This window comes from Mytilus californianus, unplaced genomic scaffold (assembly GCF_021869535.1).
Source record: "Mytilus californianus isolate M0D057914Y unplaced genomic scaffold, xbMytCali1.0.p SCAF_1, whole genome shotgun sequence".
Lineage (NCBI taxonomy): Eukaryota > Metazoa > Mollusca > Bivalvia > Mytilida > Mytilidae > Mytilus > Mytilus californianus.
Window position 1 is genome coordinate 8,973,697 of NW_026262581.1, and position 22,500 is coordinate 8,996,196.

Sequence of the window (22,500 nt, forward strand, 5' to 3'; positions counted from 1 at the left end):
TGCCAGTGGCAGCTTATATAATTCATCAGAATGGCTGATCTGATAAACCTTATGTCTCATTTGTAAGTTCAAGAATTGTTCCAAAGAGCAATTTTAAGTGTCATTTGTTTAAAGTATAAATTGTTACAATGAAAATATTGAAAAATCAAAATTTATCATCACTATTTATTTGACGAATATATAACTGGTTTTGTCATACAAAGTAAGGTATTGACACTTAAATGACATTAACTTAAAGGCAGGTGTATGTATTCACACCTTAATTTTTCTCAGCTTTACCCTTTTAAAAGTAAACCAGAGCAGTTAGATATTTTTAAGCTAAAAGTACTCATTTCAAAACATGCATCCAAAGCATGGCTTCCAAAACGGTCATATATTCCGGACTTGACCGAAATTTATATTAAAAGTCCAGCTGCTCTCAGCTATTGGATTCCAAAGTGTACATACCTGTTCTCAGTACAGTTGAGTGATTGGTATATATTAACTGATCTTTAATGGAAATTAATTGTTGGAACTAATACTAGAGACAAGATAAAACTATTTATTTATAGAAAACAAAGGGTATGTACTCCGGTACTTGTATTGTGGTTTAAAAAAGGTTAATCCTCTGATAGTTTTGACTGTTGTAGTAGGTTTTAAGAATACTTGGCACTAAAGGTTTTTGTAAGCCAATGTCTTCACTTAGTGTCAATTATCTGTGCTGTCATCCTTCAATCCAGTCACTCCTGAACTTATTTTAGAATGAAAATTTTACTTAAGGCATATGCATTTTGTTTTGGTTGTTATACATTTTACCTAGTAACAACCGATGGATCTGTACATGGGCCTTCAAAAATGAATGAAATTTTTTTGTAAGTCCTCTTTGCAGATATTTAGCTGAGATTTAAAATCCAATCTTCAAAAAAACAACCAAACAAACCAGTGATATATTTAGTTGACATACTTTTGAACTAATAATAGCCGTTAATTCATGAAAATGGCATTTTTCTTCTCTGATGTCAGCACCCCTTGTATGATAAATATTAATATTAGGAATATGATATATGTATAGTAATTAGACACAGTATTTTAACTGTTGTTCAGGTTTTTTACCACAATTTGTTGGCTCAAAAAGTGACCTATTTCAATGTAAGAAACTGTCTTTATTTAGAAATATTAGTGGGCAAATACCACCTTTCCCATCCGAAATGATATGACCATTGGAAACCATATCAACATTTCTTACTGAATAAGGTAACAATTTGTTTCTTAACAGTATATATCATCTGGAAAGTTACAATAAAGCATATTTTATGGAAACTTGCATCAGTATAAATAGAATTTCACTTTAATGCTCATTTATCATGAAAATCGTCTTGGTCATAATTGGTTGGGGAATATTCGTTTGGCCAAACCTTCATGTGACCTTTGAACTTGGAAAGTTTCATACAGAGAGATGAGTATAAAATAAGCAGTTGAAGCAAAGCAGCACCTTTTTTTTTTTACTTGAATGGTTTTTCAACTTCTATAAATTAATCTACTTGTCACAATAACAAGTGAATGTAATATTAGCCACTGAACATCAATCACACATCCATCCACCAATAAATTAAAAGGGTTAAAAAAATTGGAATAACATTTCACAAAATGAAGTTAGCTTGCCCTCTAGATGTCTGGTTATTTTTGCCATTAGGTTGCTGTCTCATTGGTGTATACTGTGGATACATTTATTTTCGTGGGTATCAATTGTCGTGGATCGAGGAAAACTTGCATTTTCGTGGATATTTGATTTCGTGGTTTTGCCAATTTCTGTGTACAAAGCCTATAGAAAATTTGTAATTCGTTGAACATTTGAATTCGTGGTTCACCTGTACCCAAGAAAATTGGTGTCCAACAAATAATACTGAATCCATAGTACTCAACATTTCAATAATAATTCATAACCAATATATATTGGCTTGGCTAATTGAAAGTTGATCTTTATTTGAATAACCAACGTAAACATCGAGTGCCAAACAAAGTTCAACAACATATATATTTCAACATCCAACAATGTTGGACCATATGATATAATTTTGGAAAATTTCTGATTTAATTAAAACCACTGTTTAGTGTTAAAGATGTTTAAAGATGAAATGTTTCTTTTACAAGTTATGTCACTAAGTGTTGTCACGAATGGCCTCATCTGGGATTAATACAGAATCCAATTAACAGCCAATACTAACAATGGCATTACCTCTATAAAACTACTTTTTCATGTAAGTGTATGATCTGAATTCTAATAATCAACCTCATTTTTATCGATCATGATGCACTTCGTACAATTAGAACTGAATGTCATACGTAATTTAAAACACTTATCTTTGTAATTAGATAATAAAATATTTGGGTTTGACGTAGTTCTGTATTATCTTTTAGATAGTGTTTATCTGATTCCATTCATACAATATACACACATATTGGATACACATCGTACACAGATGACTTCAGGTAATGACCATTGTAGAAAATTTTGAGCAGTATTTGTTTTTAGATGGGTTTTGAATTACTTTTGTGTTTCAAGTTGAAGTAGGGTCCAATATAAGGATTTTGACATTAAGTTTCAGTGATTTTGATTGAAGCAGGATAGTCATCCAGATAGCCATTTAAGATACTTTCAACAACAGATGTACTAGCATATTGTTAGATAAAAATATTATTCCTGTCTTTTTTCATTTTCTGCTTTTTGCTAAGTTTTTTCTTTCAGAGGAGAAGCAGACTGAAGATTTAACAATATTTACATAAGGGTCTGTCTGAATCTTTATGACTTGTAGACATTTAATTGAATTAAATTCAGAATAAAAAGTTAAAAACTCTTGTTTTCAAGTACGACAAATAGGAAATAGCTATTTTGTTACCCTTACTGACAATACATTGCTTGTGGTTAATATGAAATTAAAAATTTATTCAGTATTCCTTTAACATTGACTTCATCATCCTTTGGAGAACCACCAAATTGATAATGTTCCAAGTAATCACATAGTGATACTGACCACTTTTTTTTTGACAGACTCTAATGTTTTCTGTTACTACTTCACCATGGTGCCTTTTGCTCTCCTTATTGACAGCAACCAGTACAAGGAGATATTTTTCTTTGTTATTTTAGCTGAATTTTTGAAAGACAAAATGAAGCTTTAAGATATTGGTAAGAAATGTGTCAGTTCCTGTTTTCATGAAATTGATAGATAAAACTTATAATGTTTGAAGCTGGTAAAATTAGCATCAATAACAACATTTAATGTCATTAATGGTGTATCATGGCCTAATTTTTCAGCATGTGAAGTTATATGTTGTGATTAAGATAAGATTTCCCCTCAACCTAAGAATTGATCCCTAACCCTAGGATTTTACTTTGGTAGCAGTTTTAGCATTAGGTTATCAATTTCCATGGATTTTGTGGTTAATCCCAATAAACATGATAAAAAGCATACTTTACATTGATATTTTTTTTAAACAAGCAATGAAAATTGGAATTCATAACTAAAAGAATCCTTTCCCAATGGTACCATTTTCGCCCTCTTAGTTGACCACTTGGACACCTGTTGATATATGGGTAAATTAAATGATCATTTTCAGAAAAACTTTCCCATATTAAGCCAACATTATTAAAGTGTCTCTTGCATAAGATAAGTGTTGTTGCTTGTTGCTACCTACGGAGGACTTGATTTTTGAAAATAAAAGATTTTTAAATAAAAAATTTTCTTATTAAACCAATGCAAAGGACGAATTGTTGTCAGGCAGATTACGATATATAGTATGGTAGAATTTCTGTTTTTTTCATTGGACAATTTCACCTTGCAAAGTTTTGTGATTTTGTTGCAGGAAACCAACGATGAACTAATATTCCAATTATAATTTTTTATTTTTACAGGTTAATTTGACATTTTGAAAGTGTATTTATTTTTTCTGGCCATCCTTTAAATGTTTAGAAGTTTTAAATTTCCTGTAAATAAAAGTTGTGTGTCACAGATGCATATTATTCTGTCATCTAACTATCTATAGGTAGTTAAAACACTTCCGAAACCCCTTCATTGACTTACTGCACACAAAACCACACTTAAATATTTATCTTAAGTCAAATATTGTACTATTTAAACTGTCTGCATGTTAATTATGTCGGTCATCATAGCCTTATTTAACAATTGTTTTGATATTACAGGTAGATCTAGAGTTGATTTAGTAAACTATGAGGTCGTCTAACATGTGTTGGATTGTATGAATGGAAGTGCTACTGAAACTTTTTATACCCCTGCCGTAGGCAAGGGAAGCATTAAGTGTTGCCCTTGATCGTCTGTCTTTCCGTCCTTCTGTCCCATTTTCGTTTGTTTGAAGCTTGAGCGTGGGTACTCGTGTCCTCAGACACGATCTTCTTTTATTTCTGGTTGAATTTCTATCTAGATATTATATCCTCTTTATTGTGTGTAATTTGATAAAATTAAAGATTCTCTGATGTCTGTGTGACATGAATGAAGTTTTGTAGTCCTAAGATTTCAACTTTTTAAAATAGCCTTTCTCATGACATGAATCCAAAAGAGGACTAAAAGCTAGCTAGCACTTATATTTGTCCAATGTATTTTCCATTATAAACATTTCTGAGAAAAATGAAAATGTTGATTTTGTTTATGTACAGTTAGTTTGTTGTGAAAAACATCTAATCCTCTGTCCTTGCTTTTTTAAAGGATTTTAAACTGTCTAATTTTATCTTTATTAGGTCAATTTTTCATTTAAGACTATATAAACTTGGAAGGACTTTAAAATTATACCCCTGACATTTACAAAATATGGTTGTGTTATCAAAAATACATATATTGTTAATGTACAATAAACCATTTAAGTTGATATTTTATATTTGACAAAAAAAAAAAAAAAAATTGTAAAATAACAAAAATACCGAACTTCAAGGGAAATTTAAAACGGAAAGTCCTATATCAAATAGCAAAAATAAAAGCTCAAACACATCAAACAAATGGAAAACAACTGTCGTATTCCTGACAACTCACAATAACACGTATAAAATTAAACAGAATTGAAGAAATCAAGATGTCATGATACATGTAGTCAAAGTAGTTCAAGTAAAAGTATGTCAATTCCTGAATGGATGATAAATTTTATCATTATATCAGGAAAATGTTATCTTGAACTGTCAATAAATTATCTTTAGGTTTTTAAACTGTCAATAGTTGAAAAATAACAGTGTAGATTCAGATTATATAACTGTTCATAAGGTCAGGCACTATTTTACCAGAAGCTGTTGAATGGTATTCAATAAATTCAATAGTGTATCCTTTATTTTTTGGAAATTGGAAGTCTAATTATAACCTATAGTACAGACTATATAAATATCAGTAGTATCTGACAGATAGATGAAGGTTGTGGTTCTTTCTAGGTACTCAGGCTACCTTCACCAATAAAAACTGGCCTTGATGATATATCCAAGAGGGCAGAAAGTGGCATTTAACTCCACTAAGAAATCAATCAATCTGACAATGATCAACAGTTTTAACAGAACCAGATACTTTGAAAGAATAAATTAGTTTTTTTTTTTTTTTTTAAATAACCTTTTTTTCAAAAAAAATTTGGTGCTTTGGTACTCTGCATTTTATATGCAGGAGATCTAGTTTTCATCTGTCCCAGAATTTCTAGACATAGGAGCTGATTCTTTTTGTTATCATTCCTGAAGCTGACTTGTTTCCTGTATGTAAACTACTGGCAGAATGAATTCTATTTTGAGCACTTTTATAAAGTTTTTGAAGCTTAACAAGAATCATCAAATTTGCATACAGTTTCTAAAAACTAGATGGAAGCTTCATTATTTTCAGTAGATCAAAGAATAGTATTTTCTATTTTCCACATTTCAACCAATAAATATACATATTTTTTTGTCATTCAAACATTTTGGGATAACTTCCTCAGATGTTATATTTATAACTTTTAGTACACTGGCAATTAGAAGCTTGAAGCAAGCGGGGCAACTTTTTGTTTTGCTTCTCACTTTCAAAAGTTTGCCCCCTTTTCAGTCCATTTCTACGCCACTGATTTGACAGAAAGCTTTCTCAATAAAAAAATGGATCACATCCAAGGCTTCACTATAAGAAAATTCTGGTGGAGAGTTGTCTCATTGGCAATCATACCACATCTTCATATTTATATATATATATATAGAATAATCACACAGACTCCTGTTTACTTCCAAATTACACATGTATCTCAAAATTATTGTAGACCTATATTTTTTTCTGGCTTAATTTTTCTTTTGAAAATTTCTTGAAAAAATAACAACTATTGAATGAAACCTGTTTTTTTTCAAAGATACCATAAACTGTAAAAAGTAATTACCCGGTATAAATTTAACCACATATAAAGGATCATGAAGTGGACGGGGAAATCTATTCAGGACACAGTTAGTAACATCTTACAACTGTCAACTATTGTTTAGTCACTTTGAAAACACTTGCAGTATATGAACAATTGTATTTTTCCCATGATCAGTTGTATATCTCATTAATAACTTTTTTTCAGTTTGAACACTTATATAATGTTGCCTTGACTTGTGTGACTGTTTAATTTGTTTGAAATTTGTGTCTGGTATGTAATTTATAATGACCAAATTGAGGAAAATTTGCATTAAAAGTACACTATATTACGAAATTGAATTCTTGTAAAATTGGTTTGACATTGACACCAAAGAAGATTACAGTTGGAATGACACTTATTGAAGAAAATTCTATACAAACAAGACCCCATGAACTACTGAGTATTTGGTTACCTATTCTCTTTACATAATAGTTTGAAGGTTGTTAAATTTCAGGTGAGATAAGTATATATGTGTAATTAATCTAACCTACTTATTGTACAGTGCAATCAGGCTGTTCATTTGGATTTTTGACCTAATTCTTTCTTTTTGATCATGCATGTACATTTTTCTGAAGCACCTTTAAAAAGTACTTTTTTATTAATAGAATTTCCAAAACTGGAGGAAAAACATATGGTTAAAACTAATATCTGGAAAACAATAATTGATAGAAAGAACTAGGCAAAAATGCTCAAAATGTTACGATTTACCTTCTTATCATTATTACCATCAGATGGCCTGTAGGAGTTACTGTCCCTTAATTACTATATTTGACCAATTTTAGGGTAAAGAGTATTGTAGATAGACATGTACTGTAAACATTACAGTCAACAACCATCAATTGACTGTTAACAGGAGTAAATGCCCTTAACTGATGATTTTTTTATTAACTAATTTTAAAGTTTTTGCCTATAATGAAAACTGATAGATTGAAACTCAGAAAACAGCAAAAGTGATGAGAAATTCAAGATCTACGAAAATGCTTCTTAGGTACTATTAACTGACTTCTAATAGAAGTTATAAAATTTTTACCATATTTCAGCATTTTTGAAAACTGTTCTAGGTAGACAGGAACTAAAAACAGAAAATGTTTGTCTACTAGGCCCTGAAAATAACTGTCATCAAGTGTGACTGTCAAAACAGTTCTAATCTATCTGACCAACTTTAACAGCAACTAAAATATCATATGCTCATCAAAGACCCTCTGGCCATGAGCTTTTACCGCAAGACCCTTATTAGTAGTCTAGGACAAAAATCCACCTCATGGTCATTGTAGTCCCACCAATCTAGAAAAAAGTGATCAACTATTTAAAATTTAAGATGAAAGAAATTGCTAATTGTTTGAAACCATCAATCCATATTTTTAAGAATTTTGGGCATTAAATGAATATTTTTGGTCAATTTAAACGTTTTTTGCCTATTATCTTAAAAAGTAGTTCTGTGAAATGAAGCAGGATTTACCAAAATGCCCCAAAATATCCACAAATACTCATTAGATCTATTGTCATTAAATGAAGATTTTAGTCCTACTTTAGTTGAGTATTGAATATTAAATAAGAAGATAACAGGAATTACAAAAAATATTGGACTGTACAACTGTCCACACTGCTTACCAACTCCTCCAAACAAGTAAATGTACAAGGAACAATAAACAACTCATGATTCAGATAGCCTGACTTTGTACTGGCGCAAAATGTGATTAAACCAATTTTATATGCAAATAAACCTGTACTCTTGAAAAGTATAATAGATAGACAGAAACTGTAAACCACAATAATTATCAGCAAGGTAAATCACAGGACTGAAACTGTCAATTGACTTTTAATTAGAGATATTGCGTTTTAATGATGATTTTTATGTACTTATGGTGTTTTAGATATTATCATGAAAACAATAATGGATACAGAGAAACTGTGAACAGAATCAAAATGATAAATGAGGCAATTGTGATTCATTGTTATTTTTTTTATTTTGATGACTGCTTAATGCCAGTTAATGGAGGTCCATTTTATTAGCAGAATGGAAGGCGAAGGCCGGGCTTGGAAGAATTTGTAAAAATATTTTTATCCTGATTTTCAAGTAAATAAATAGTAGCATTCTGGTACATAGAAAAAGTAAATAATTGATTGTGAAAACAAACATCAAAATGACATATATTTTATTTAATCAGTATTTAAAAAAAAAAAATTAGAAAATTTCCCATATACATTACAGGGTTTGTCTGTTGAACTCTTCTTGCAGATGTTAACAGGATTGTGTTGTGTCAGTATTTCCATAACTACCAGTGCTTGAACCTTGTTAATATTTTGGGAAATTTTCCATATAGGGTACATACTTCTCTTAAAGTTTTTTACAAGCTAGGATCTAGAATTTAGAAGTCAAATAAAGACCAAACAACACCATGGCTATAATGCAAAAAGGTGGAATGAATAGTAGCACCCTGGTATATGTTCATGTCATGTAATAATCCGGTAAGTAGTTGCATATAAATATAAATATAAGGAGATGTGGTATTATTGCCAATGAGACAACTATCCACCAAGTTCAAGTAAAGTTGATGTAAGCAATTATAGGCAACCGTACGGCCTTCAACAATGTGAAAAACCCATACGCTATAAAAGGCCCAGACATGAAAAATATGAAACAATTCAATTGAGAAAACTAATGACCTAATTTATAAAAAAAAAAAATTACGAAAAAAATACATGTACCTTGATATATAGGTGATATGGAATGGAGACCAGAAGGATTTTGTTTTGAATTAGTTTTTCTGCGTTGCATTCAGACCACTAACAATAAGCTATGATGATTTTGTATTATCGACACAGTCCTATTGGGTTGTTATTAATCCTCGGGTAGAATATTGATATCACTTGAAATCTTACACAATATAATATTCTAAAAGAATTTAATTTAATTTAAAGAGTTCTGTGAAAAATGAAGATAGTCAGATCTATTTTGACAATTTTGTCATTTAGAAAAAATTCATTTATTCTTGTTTGCAAGTCAGCAAGCCAATTTTCAGTCAGGAGTTTTTTTTTATAAATATTCATGATATAAAATTTTTCATTTTTATTTTCAAACTTATTTTTGTATACATATGTATTTAGTTTCAAGTGGCCTAAAGAAATTTACATAAAATTATCCACCCATTAAGTGAAAATGTATTGTAAATTAAATAACTTACTTTGAAAATCAGTTTATACAGTATGTATATAGAAATACTATATGTAATATTATATTAATCTGGACTCCTGACAAAAACCTCGATAAGAAGTTAAATATTTTGTGTGTACTAACAGTGACTAATTTAGTATACATTAGGTTGTAAACATTTCCTTTTTGGAATTTGACTCTGTGTAAACACTTGTTCATTAAGGGAATATTTGCTGATCTATCTTATGGGTAAGATTTTTATTGTAGGTAACTTGTTTTGACCTTGCGATGGGTGTCCTCATTAATTTTGTAGTGTTTTCCTTACAAATGGGGTTAATTAACTGTATTGCAAGTGCAAATGAGGTCAATTTAACATTTTACTTGTTACACATTAATAATATTGTACATTTTGTACTTAATTGGGACACTAACTTGGTAATGATATAACCTGCATATTAAAATTAATATTATATTTCATAAAGTAAAAGCAGGGTTCATAATAGCCATGAAAACTCTTGAAAGCTGTAAAAACTTGTTACTGATAATTTTTACTGAAAATGATATTGTTTATTCAGTATGACACAAAAGTTTGGTTCTTTCCATATTGTTTTTTGGAGATGCCATCCCTGATCATACACTGGTATAATGACTGATCCTCTTTCCATAAGTTATTTTAGAAATATGTTTTTATTGAAATTTTACATGTGCAAGCTTTTGCATGGTTTAGTCTGTTTTATTGAACAGAGTCTCTGAAAAGAACTGTTTAGGGTTATCCTTTCCTGGCAAAGGATCTAGCAAGCCTCTCATGGATATTTATTATCATTTACACTATGTTAATAATAAGATGTGGCAGTTTGAACACATAGTTAAATACCTTCCTCTTAGAAGAAACTGATGAAGACTTTTATGACACTTATTATAATTTCTTGTGTTCATCACACCACATTCGTTACTTTTATACCCCCCACTTTCTGAAGTTGGCGGGACATAAGTGATGGGGTGTCCATCCATATCTCCATTTGCATAGATCTGCAACTGCTCCTGTGCCACTTGACAGAATTTGGAAAAACTTTTACAGAATTTTACTCACACTTCTTCATCCAAAAGACTTTTGATGTTAACTTTGGCAGTGCAGATGACAATTAAAGACTCTCTCCTATCTGCATACCACAGTTCACATTTGTATCTGCTTTTCCTCCTAAACCCCTCCTTAGAATTGAATGAAACTTTCTCAGAACCTTTTATTTTTTTGCTTATTTTGTGTGGGAAGGTTTCTCTTAGCAAATCATGGACTTTGCTTTTGCTTTATCTGGGAGGTGGAGCTTATCCATTTTGCAACTGCAATTCCATCTACATTTGTAAAGCTAATTTTAGAATTTATTGAAACAAAACTTTCTCAGAATATTAACTGTATAATATACTATTGTGCATACTGAAGACATTTGGTTTCCGGACAATAACTTTAGTTTAAGTGTATGGATCTCTAAAAGGGACCAAAACAAGCATTTTTCTAGTTTCAGGACAATAACTTGTGTATAAGTATTTTGATTGCTCTGAAATTGTACCACAAGGTTCAGTACCAAAAAATTTTTTCAATTTTTTTTCCTCAAAAGAAAATTCTCTTCAAATATTATTTTTTTTTTCCTCAAGATTTAAGAAATTGTCAATTTTCCAAAGAAAAAAATTTGGAGTCACAATTTATTTTGCTAATTCTTTGTATATAGTCTGAAAACAGATTTACTAAGTATTGTGCAACAGCACAATGTATTGCACAACAGCAAGAAATCTTCAATTGAATATAAATTCAAATCATACAACCAATTTCAAGTTCTTTGACTACATTTGTTCTGTGTCAGAAACCTATAATGTGTCAAAAGTTTAATTACAATCCAAATTCAGACCTGTATCAAGCTTGATTTTGCCCCAACTGTTCAGGGTTGGACCTTTGCTGTCGTATCCAGCTGCGCTCGGCGAAGCAGTTTATTTGAAATGAATTTTTGGTTGTTTATTTTCTTTATATATCATGGACTATGCAAAGGGTGGATGGGAAAATAATTTTGTATACTTTACTTTCAGACTGTTTCTGGTTCAATTTATTATTTCCTATACAAGTTGCAGTTGACATTTGTTATTTAAACAATGATCAGTGGAGGTAATATTGATTGCAATATAAAGTTTCTTAGTTGGAGATCTGACACATTCTGTGTCTAATACATGGCAAATAACTTCTTGGTAGAAAACAGCTTCTGTTCAGAACTCTTCAACTATGGAGTATTTGTGACAAAAGTGAAAAGTTAGCAATTGAGTGACACTTTCTCTAAATACACTCCTGATGACCACTTAATTAAATGTCGGTTAAAGTGTTTATGACGCATTTGAATTATTCCGATTATGACCTCAACTTTCTCTAAATTTCAGTTTCTTTCCGAAACAGTTCTAATGTTTAGACAACTGCTGAGTTGCTGGTACTGCAAACAAGTTTAAGGGCAAATGGTAGTATAATCTAAAGTATAGGTGATAACACATTTTCTAAATTTGCTTTTTATGATAAAAATAAAAATAAATTCACATATTCTAGCTAAAAGCAAATTATTATTCAGTTATAGATATTAATCAAATGACAGCATTACCATATTCCTTTAGTATCCATAGCAACTGTCATTTTACATTATATTTATGCTAAAATCAAAAGCTATTTAAGAAAAAAATCTAAAAATGAAATAGTTTCATTTATAATATTATTGTAATATCAGAATCAAATTTGGCCTGCTATATTCCTATATAATTCTTATATGATTTGCATATTAGAGAATACGTTGAAATTATTGGTCGAGAAGACTTCCGGTAGTTGTTCTTGACGTTGTTTATTTTTCAATAGACGACGTTGACCGTACTTCTTTTTTTAACCAATGTAAACGATATGGCAGCGACAATAACACAATCTGGCTCGAAGTTAAAAATATTTATTTTCACTTCGCGTTAGTTGTTAAATTAAATAATAAACACAAAACATTCATTTGAATGATAATAAAAGTTTTTGTAGTTAGTTTTTATCCGATTGCAAATTTCAAGGAGTACATACTTTTGCATTAACCAACAAATATATTCATGCGCCAGGCCAATTCAATGACACAAATATACAATTTATGTGTGACAGAGGTTACGAGTGAGGAAAAATATATTCCTTGTCTCCAATTTTAAAGAATTATAAGGATTAAACGCCTTTTTCGGAATGTTTGTGAGTGAATTGGTCGAGTTTATACACCAATAAATTCCTTTAAAAAGGCGTTTAATCCTATATTATTTTCATTCACTATTTGATTCTATATATAATTTACCCTCTTTCTTCACAAAAAACTAGTTGCATTCTTATTGCACATAACCAGTGCAATAAAGCAACTTGGACAATTTATTTGCTGTAACAATATAATTGGGGCATGAATTTATAGTAAAAAGCCTAAAGTCTTTCGTGATCATTTTGGACAATGATCTGAGAGACTTAATTATATTCCTTTTATCTTCAACTTGTTGTGTAAAAATGACGTCTTTACAAATTTACATTTTAATATATCTTATTAACTTATAGTCTGTTTATGAGTATGTTCTCCCACAAGCATTTTGGAAAGACTATAAACCATTGGCTGACAAGCCAACAAAAAAAGTTTTTGCTTTTTACAATATACCTGAGCAGCAGAAAATCCTTGCTTTGGTCATTGGACATGTTCTTTGCACTTTGAGTTTCTGCCATTTAAACCAGAGTTGACACCTTGAAATGTCTCTCCAGCTAAGAATTCTCCAGCTCACTCAGAGGTCATCCTACGATAATAAATAGGGAGGATAATACGTTTTCCAGTTGACACCCTTCTTCCTTTCAGCTATCCTGTATCATGTTAAAGTTTTATGTCAAGTTAGTTTACCATAAAATTGTGGTCACATCAACTAGAAACTTGGTACTTATGTTCATTATGATGACTGTGAACTAAATGCTAAATACAGGTTTTGACCTGATTATATAGTTTAAACATATTTTATTTGCTTAAATATGCAAAAGGGATGAGACACAAGGTAATCAAACTTATAACGTCTTCTCCCATGAACATTTTATAACAATAGAGTATTTACAAAGCATGCATGCAAACAATACATTATATATACTGGATATATGTAAAAAGATTATGTGTGATGATGTAAAATTCAGAATGGAAATGGGGAATGTGTCAAGGAGACAACAACCCGACCAAAGAGCAGAAAACAGCTGAAGGCCACCAATGGGTCTTCAACACAGCGAGAAAATCCTGCATCCGGAAGCAGGCTTCAACCGGCCCCTAAACAAACATGTGTACTAGTTCAATGAAAATGGACGTCACACTAAACTCCAAAACATATAAATGAACTAAAATTAAAAAAACATACAAGACTAACAAAGGCTAGAGGCTCCTGACTTGGGACAGGCGCCAAAATGTGGCAGGGTTAAACATGTCTTGTGAGATCTCAACCCTCCCCTATACCTCTAGCCAATGTAGAATAAACAAACACACAGCAATATGCACAGTAAAACTCAGTTTAAAAGAAGTCCGAGTCCAATGTCAGAATAGGTTACAAAAGAAACAAAGCAAAATGACAATGATACATAAATTAACAAAGGACTACTAGCAGTTACTGACAAGCCAGCTCCAGACCTCGATTAAACTGATTGAAAGATTATGTCTTCATCATATGAAATCAAGCACAATCCCTCCCGTTAGGGGTTTAGTATCATACCATCATAAAATATATGAGAAGTACATAACCCATATCATGCCAACAACTGGTTTTAGAATAAATGTGTTTATTTCCGATGCAAAGACCCTAAGAGTGAATCAATATTAATACCAAAATATGCCATCTTTAATGACCTGACAACAGTATCGTAACTATATCCCTTCTGAATAAGTCTGTTTAAAGGTTTGGTTAGCTTTTGAGGTGAATGTTTACATTTTTGTGCTTTGTATAGAATATTACCATAAAAGATTGGATGTGAAATACCTGACCATATAAGATTTGTCTGCATGTTGATTTATATTTACGAATGTTGTCCTTGTACCGATAATAAAATTTAGTAAATGTTTTGACTAGTTTGTGATATGGAAAACCCTGGTGTAATAATTTTTCAGTAATACAGACTAACAGAGGTTTTTTCGTTAAAATCAAATACGTTGTTACATACACGAGCGAATCAAACAAGTTGTCTAGTTGAGCAAGTTGAACAAGTTGAGATATATATGTATATGTGAATGGTTGTAGTCACAATATACATGTATATGCACTTTAGTGTGCTATATTATACAATTAGAAACATCTTTGACTCTTTAATAAATTCATATACATTCTTTAAAATTCTTTCATTTTCATCATTAGTTAAAGACGAATCACCGGAGATTAAGATGTTCAAATTTAGTTGAGAGTTCTCTGGTAACTAGTTCAGATTATTAGATAGTTTTATTCTTATAGTCGCATAATTAGGACATTAAAAAAAGAAGTGACCTGATTTCACGGTTCACTGAACAAAAAAATTATTGAGCAGATCATGGTGTCCAAGGGACAGAGATTCTTGTATTTTATTGTAATAATGTTTCTTGAATATGAATATGAGCATATGTCATCATGTAAGGTTAGATGAACTATCAGTGTCTTACATGTGTCATACATGTGTCAACATCACTGTCAATACTGTGTTTCATGTTTTGATTGTGCCAAGCACTACACATTGTTTAAAGATTGGTGTAAAGGAAGCAAAAAGTATTTACTTACATTGTGTGATATTGACATTTGTAAATGTTTCTGTTTTAACCTGTTTGTACACTGCGTTTTATTGACATTTGTAAATGTTTCTGTTTCTGTTTTAACCTGTTTGTACACTGCGTTTTATTAATATTTGTAAATGTTTCTGTTTCAACTTGTTTGTACACTGCGTTTTATTGACATTTGTAAATGTTTCTGTTTCTGTTTTAACCTGTTTGTACACTGCGTTTTATTAATATTTGTAAATGTTTCTGTTTCAACTTGTTTGTACACTGCGTTTTATTGACATTTGTAAATGTTTCTGTTTTAACCTGTTTGTACACTGCGTTTTATTGACATTTGTAAATGTTTCTGTTTCTGTTTTAACCTGTTTGTACACTGCGTTTTATTAATATTTGTAAATGTTTCTGTTTCAACTTGTTTGTACACTGCGTTTTATTGACATTTGTAAATGTTTCTGTTTTAACCTGTTTGTACACTGCGTTTTATTAATATTTGTAAATGTTTCTGTTTTAACCTGTTTGTACACTGCGTTTTATTAATATTTGTAAATGTTTCTGTTTCAACTTGTTTGTACACTGCGTTTTATTGACATTTGTAAATGTTTCTGTTTCTGTTTCAACTTGTTTGTACACTGTTTTATACTTTGATTCTGTTTAAAGTACAAAAGAAATCGATAACAGGTTGTACGGTGCTTTTGTCGAGCCATTTCGTAGACATAGCGATCCTAGATTCCAAGTTCGGTGGCGTCAACATTTAGGATCTGTCTATGTTAAAGTTTTATAGACATCAACTTTGTCAAATCTACATGGAATTTTATGAAATTTGGACAGAAGCTTGTTAATACAATATCCAGAGCAAAATTTTAAAAACATTTATTTTCATTTTTCCATTTTTGACATCAATAACTTTGTCAAACCTACATGGAATTTTATGAAATTTGGACAGAAACTTGTTTATGACCAAAAGACAGTATCCAGAGCTTTATTTTGAAAATATTTATTTTCATTTTTCTGTATTTTACAGATAAATGGACTTAGTTTTTTTTACAGTTGACATGTAGGTACAGTCTGCCGTTTAAGTTTGTTACACATCAATTACTTTGTCAAACATTCATAGAGTTTTATGAAACTTTGGCAGAAGCTTTTTAATGATTAAGAGATAATGTCTGAAGCAAACCTCTAAAAATATAAGGTTTTCATTTTTCGTATTTTTCTGATGGATGGACTTCTTTTTTTACAGTTAACATTTAGCGACAGTCTGGGATTACATTTTTTTTGACATGATAAATTTGTAAACTTTCATGGATTGTTATGAAACTTGGACAGAAGCTCATTTTCAAGACCAAGAAATACCATCTAAAGAAAAAGTTTGAATTCTTTTTAAAATTCTGTATTTAATGATAAATGGACTCACTTTTTAATTCATCATTACACTTTTACACCGACAGCAGCAATTGCAGGCAAGACACAGGGTTCCGCGGAACCCCTTACAAATTTCTTTACTATTATTCTGTCAAGTATTACATGTACTCCCCCTAGGGAACCAGCCCAGTTGAGTTAGCACTTTTATGTTGATATGAAATACTATTGATACGTTCATTTTCTGTAAAATTATTGATATAAAAAGTTGAATTTTTCAAAGCAGTTAAGTTTGTATATCCCCAAAGCATCTCTAAGCTCTTCAACATTGAATTTTAACAATACGTTATTTCACGATTGCTGAAAAGGCAGAAGAAAGTATGAATGATACTTGGTTGTTTTGAGACTTGATTTTGTTTAGCTTGTTTTTACATTGTAAATGTGTTTGCCAAATTGGTCATAGGTCTTGAAATTTTTTAAATATTTTTACTTCAATCTTCTCTTTTGTAGCAGTTGTTTTAAAAATAATCTTTCTTTCAGTCTATTTCTTTTAGGATGATCTTCTAGGTTACTTGTATACATTATCAGTTATTGAAATACATATAAAAACAAGGAGATGTGGTATGATTCTCATTGAGACAACTATCCACCAGAGTTCAAATGAAGTGGATAAAAGCAATTATAGGCAACTGTACGGCCTTCTGACAATGAGAAAAACTAATGCCATATAGTCTGATATAAAAGGCCCTTTCATGACCATTTTAAATGTTTTGTATAGTAGTACAATGTATTAAGCATTAATTGATTTGGATTAATTCCTTACACCTGGAAGATACAGCCTACAATAAGATCAAAAAGTTCATGACGTAATAAACTTATAACAACTTTTGTTCTGTTCATTGAAAACTTTAAATCCTGTAAACCTTATTAATCAGTCACTGGGATCAGTAAAGAATAATTTCATACTTTAATAGTTAGTACCAAATTGCAATGTGCACTTCTAATTTTTCAAGTTTCTTGTAGCAGAATGCGTAGTTTGTCATTTCATTATGTATCTATTATATGTAGCAGAATGTGTAGTTTGTCATTTCATTATGTATCTATATGTAGCAGAATGCGTAGTTTGTCATTTCATTATGTATCTATATATATTTTATGGAATGAATTATTTGTTTTATGAGAAATTCATATTTTTGCATGTTTTTTACAAGTCCAAAATGGGTACAAGGTTATAATTGATAAAAATCTTGTACAAATGATACAAAAATAGACAATGTGTTAAGTAAAAAAAATTTTTCTTCATGTAGTGGTAAGTTGAAAATATACTTAAGACTGAATTTAGACAAGAAGTAACTATATTTAGAGACTTACAACACATTTTTGACTAATTAGCTCAGTAAATAAGTCATATTTGAAAACTACTGTCTGATATATGTCAAAAACAAGGAAAATCCTCATAAATTATGGTATAATTTACTGGTTTACAACTGACCTTGACTCTGTGATATATATTGTCCATACCACAATTATATGTAATTCTGTTCATTCATATAACATACAAGACATAATCAGTCACATGGCCAGGATTTGATGTTCGGTGGGGGTGGGAGGGGGCACTCCTGAGAATAAAGAACTAGTGGATCTTATTTTGACATAAAATTTGCTTTAATTTTTGTCTTGCCTGTGACAAAAGTCAAAGAATGCGAGACATAGGGATTACAATCCAAAAGTGACAGCGCTAACTATATTTGATATATGGGTTCCTTGCAAGGTCTACATGTCCATCAGGTAGGGTTCATCTGACCTTGACCTCATTTCATGGATCAGTTATCAAGGTTAAAGTTATGTGGTCATGGTCAAGTCCGTATCTCAGATACTATAAGCATTAGGTCAACTATATTTGGTGTATGGAATAATTGTAAGGTGTACATATCCGACTGGAAGGTTTCATATGACCTTAACCTCAATTGCATGGTTCATTGGACAATGTTTAGTTTTTTGTGGTTTGGTCTATTTATGATATACTTTGAGCAATAAGGCCATTGTATTTGGTGTATGGAATGATTGTAAGGTGTACATGCATATGTCTGTCTGGTAGGTTTCATTTGACTTTGACCTCATTTTCATGGTTCATTGGACAATGTTTAGTTTTTGTGGTTTGGCATATTTCTCATATACTATAAGCAATAGGGCCACTGTATTTGGTGTATGGAATGATTGTCAGATGTACCTGTCTGTCTGGCAGGTTTCATCTGACCTTGACCTCCTGGTTTATTAGTTAATGATAAGTTTTCGTAATTTTGTCAGTTTATCAGATACTTAATAAGCAATAGGTCAACTATATTTGGTGTATGGATTGATTGTAAGGTGTAAATGTCGTGTCTGTCTGGGTGGGTTCATATGACCTTGACCTCATTTTCATGTTTCATTGGTCAATGTTGAGATTTTGTGGTTTAATCTGTTTCTCAGGTACCTAAATAGTAATAGGACCACTCTATTTGGTGTATAAAATGATTGTAAGGTGTACATGTCATCTCAGACAAGATATTTCAGCCTGTACTCTCTTGTTTATTTATTACAAGTTTTTTTTCTCTTGTGAGGGGGGGGGGGGGGGGATGGAGGGATGGAGGAGAAGAGAATGTACACTCCCATCTGAATCTGTGTTTGAAATTAAATTTTTCATTTATTCCCAGACTTATATTAAACTTGTGTTACACAAGAATGCATTTTATTACTTCTTGTCTGAAGTGAATTGATTCATTTTGTGGCTCAGGTTGGGCTAATGGCATCACTTGGTGTCCATCATCTGTTAATTTTAACAAAAATCTTCTTCTCTGACATGTAGCTAGGCTAATAATCTGTGCAGTTTTGTATTCAATGTGCATTTTTTGATCAAATTATTCAGAGGTCAGACTAGTATATTATCTGCAATATATAGATTTGTATGCCCTATCAACAATATGAGGAGAGCTTTGTGTGTTACAGTCTCTCAGACTCGGTCATTCCCAAGGTCACTGAACATTTGGCAAAGGCCAGTAAAAATTGGTTTGGTCCAGTTAAGTGATATGCATTAATTGACCAAATGACCAGTTAAATTTTAATTGTGTCCAAATTATATGTGTAAATGTCCTGTAAAAAATAGTCTGGTCCAGTTAAGAAGAATGGTTTACTGGACCAAATGTCCAGTTGATTTCTAAAAGCTATGGAACCACTGCAGTCTGTACCATTTGGGGTTAAAGTGTTGGTTTAAGATGGTTTACTATGAAGTTCAACTGGTCACACAAACTGGAAACTTAGTAGATATGTTCATTACGATGTTTACATATAAATAAATAGGCTAAATTAGGATTCTGACCTAGATTTCACTATACATCACCGTGTTTACCGTGAAGTTGGGGTCACATAGTACAACTTTCATTATGATGTAAATTTTAAAAATATATGCCAAAATAGGGTTTTGACCAAGATTGCATGGTTTCATGAATATGTAAATGGAAATATAGTGTGAGAGAGGCATTGTTTCCAATGGACATATATTCTTGTTATTTGTGAATTTTGAGAGAGAAAATACAGATAGTGACTAGACCAGAGATATAAGGGAAACAATTGCCTTGTTTTCTGAATTTGTTTTAATAAAAAGATTTATTTGAAAAATCCTTGGACTGCCATCAGTTATATAGCAAACTTTTATTTTATTTTGTTCAGATTTTTTTTTTATAATCTATATTTGCGGTATGAAAGGGATTCAAACTGAAATTAGGTTTGATATAACAATATTATACATCATAAAAACTTCATGACATGTTCCTGTATAGTCTATTACCTATTTACATAAAATAGCTGTATTTTTTCTGTTTATACAATTATGATGTCAGTGATTTTTATACGACCGCAAAAAAATTTTGTGGTCGTATATTGGTATGATGTTGGCGTCTTCGTCGTCGTCCGAAGACACATTGGTTTTCGCACTCTAACTTTAGTTTAAGTGAATGGATCTCTATGAAATTTTACCATAAGGTTCAATACCACAAAAGGAAGGTTGGGATTGATTTTGGGGGTTATGGTACCAAGAGTTAAGGAATTAGGGTCCAAAAAGGGGCCAAAAATAAGCATTTTTGTAACTTCCAGACATAACTTGTGTGTTAGTGTATGGATCTCTCTGACATTGTACCTCAAGTATCCATATCACAAAGGGAATGCTGGGATTGATTTTGGGGATAATTGCCTCAAAATTTTAGGAATTAGGGGCCAAAAAAAGGGGCAAAAAACAAGCATTTTTCTAGTTTCATGACAATAACTTGTGTGTTAGTGTATGGATCTCTCTGAAATTGGACTGCAAGGTACCATAACCACAAATGGAAGGCTTGGATTGATTTTGGGGGTAATTGCCTCAAAATTTTAGGAATTAGGGGCCAAAAAGGGACAAAAACAAGCATTTTTCTAGTTTCCGGACAATAAATTGTGTGTAAGTGTATGGATCTTTATGAAATTGTACTACAAGGTTCCATATCACAAAGGGAAAGCTTGGCTTGAGTTTGGGGGTAATTGCCCAAGACGTTCAGGAATTTGAGGCCAAAAAGGGGCCAAAAAACAAGCATTTTTCTAGTTTCCAGACAATAACTTGTGTTCAAGTGTATGGATCTCTCTGAAATTGTACTGCAAGGTACCATACCACAAATGGAAGGCTGGGATTGATTTTGGGAGTAATTGCCACAATGTTTTAGGAATTAGGGGCCAAAAAGGGGCAAAAAACAAGCATTTTTCTAGTTTCAGGACAATAACTTGTGTGTAAGTGTATGGATCTTTATGAAATTGTACTACAAGGTTCCATATCACAAAGGGAAAGCTGGGTTTGAGTTTGGGGGTAATTGCCCAAGACGTTTAGGAATTTGAGGCCAAAAAGGGGCCCAAAAACAAGCATTTTTCTAGTTTCTAGACAATAACTTGTGTTCAAGTGTATTGATCTCTCTGAAATTGTACTGCAAGGTACCATACCACAAATGGAAGGCTGGGATTGATTTTGGGAGTAATTGCCTCAAAGTTTTAGGAATAAGGGGCCAAAAAGGGACCAAAAATAAGCATTTTTCTAGTTTCCAGAGAATGACTTGTGTTCAAGTGTATGGATCTCTCTGAAATTGTACTGCAAGGTACCATACCACAAATGGAAGGCTGGGATTGATTTTGGGAGTAATTGCCTCAAAGTTTTAGGAATTAAGGGCCAAAAAGAGGAAAAAAACAAGCATTTATACGCCCGTTTACGGGACGTATTAAGGTATACCGTTGTACGTCCGTCCGTCTGTCCGTCCGTCCGTCGTCAACATGTCGGACATTAACTCAAAAACGCTTTAACCAATTTGCTTAAAACTTTGGTGAATTGTTTATATCTATTGACGTGAGCTCCCTTTCGTATTTTATAAATTTTAGATTTTACGTTTCCAAGTTATGGGGTTTTATTCATTAAAAAAAGGGGGATTTTCCAGTTTTCGGACAATAACTCAAGAATGCTTTCACCAACTTGCAAGAAATTTTGGTTAATTGTTTATATCTATTGACATGAGCTCCCTTTGGATTTTTATAAATTTTAGATAAGAGGTTTCCGAGTTATGGGGTTTTATTCATAAAAAAAAGGGGGATTTTCCAGTTTTCGGACAATAACTCAAAAATGCTTTCAGCAGTTCTCATGAAACTTTGATGTTGATATCTATTGATGTAAGCTCCCTTTAGAATTTTATAAATTTTAGATTTTACATTTCCGAATTATGGGGTTTATTCATTAAAAAAGGGGGGATTTTCCAGTTTTCAGACAAAAACTCAAAAATGCTTTCAGCAATT

The 22,500-nt window shown here is 31.6% G+C and overlaps 1 protein-coding gene and 1 long non-coding RNA gene across 5 annotated transcripts in view; both read left to right on the forward strand.

Moving 5' to 3' along the window:
- Positions 1–22,500, forward strand: part of LOC127699323 (high affinity cAMP-specific 3',5'-cyclic phosphodiesterase 7A-like) — a 106,701-nt gene that overhangs the window by 35,953 nt on the left and 48,248 nt on the right. Inside the window, exon 1 of one of the 4 annotated variants that reach the window (XM_052203028.1) lies at positions 2,375–2,469. The exons of 2 other annotated variants lie outside the window; for them this stretch is intronic. In XM_052203028.1, the coding sequence (XP_052058988.1) occupies positions 2,460–2,469 (10 nt within the window). In that variant the 5' untranslated portion in view covers positions 2,375–2,459. Of the gene's footprint in view, positions 1–2,374; positions 2,470–9,643; positions 9,776–22,500 lie in introns of those variants that run through there. One more of the 4 variants, XM_052203029.1, reaches the window with a different exon arrangement.
- LOC127699937 (uncharacterized) lies at positions 19,285–21,883 on the forward strand. Its single transcript, XR_007981307.1, has 2 exons — positions 19,285–21,008; positions 21,332–21,883. It is a non-coding gene; the product is annotated as an uncharacterized LOC127699937 (long non-coding RNA).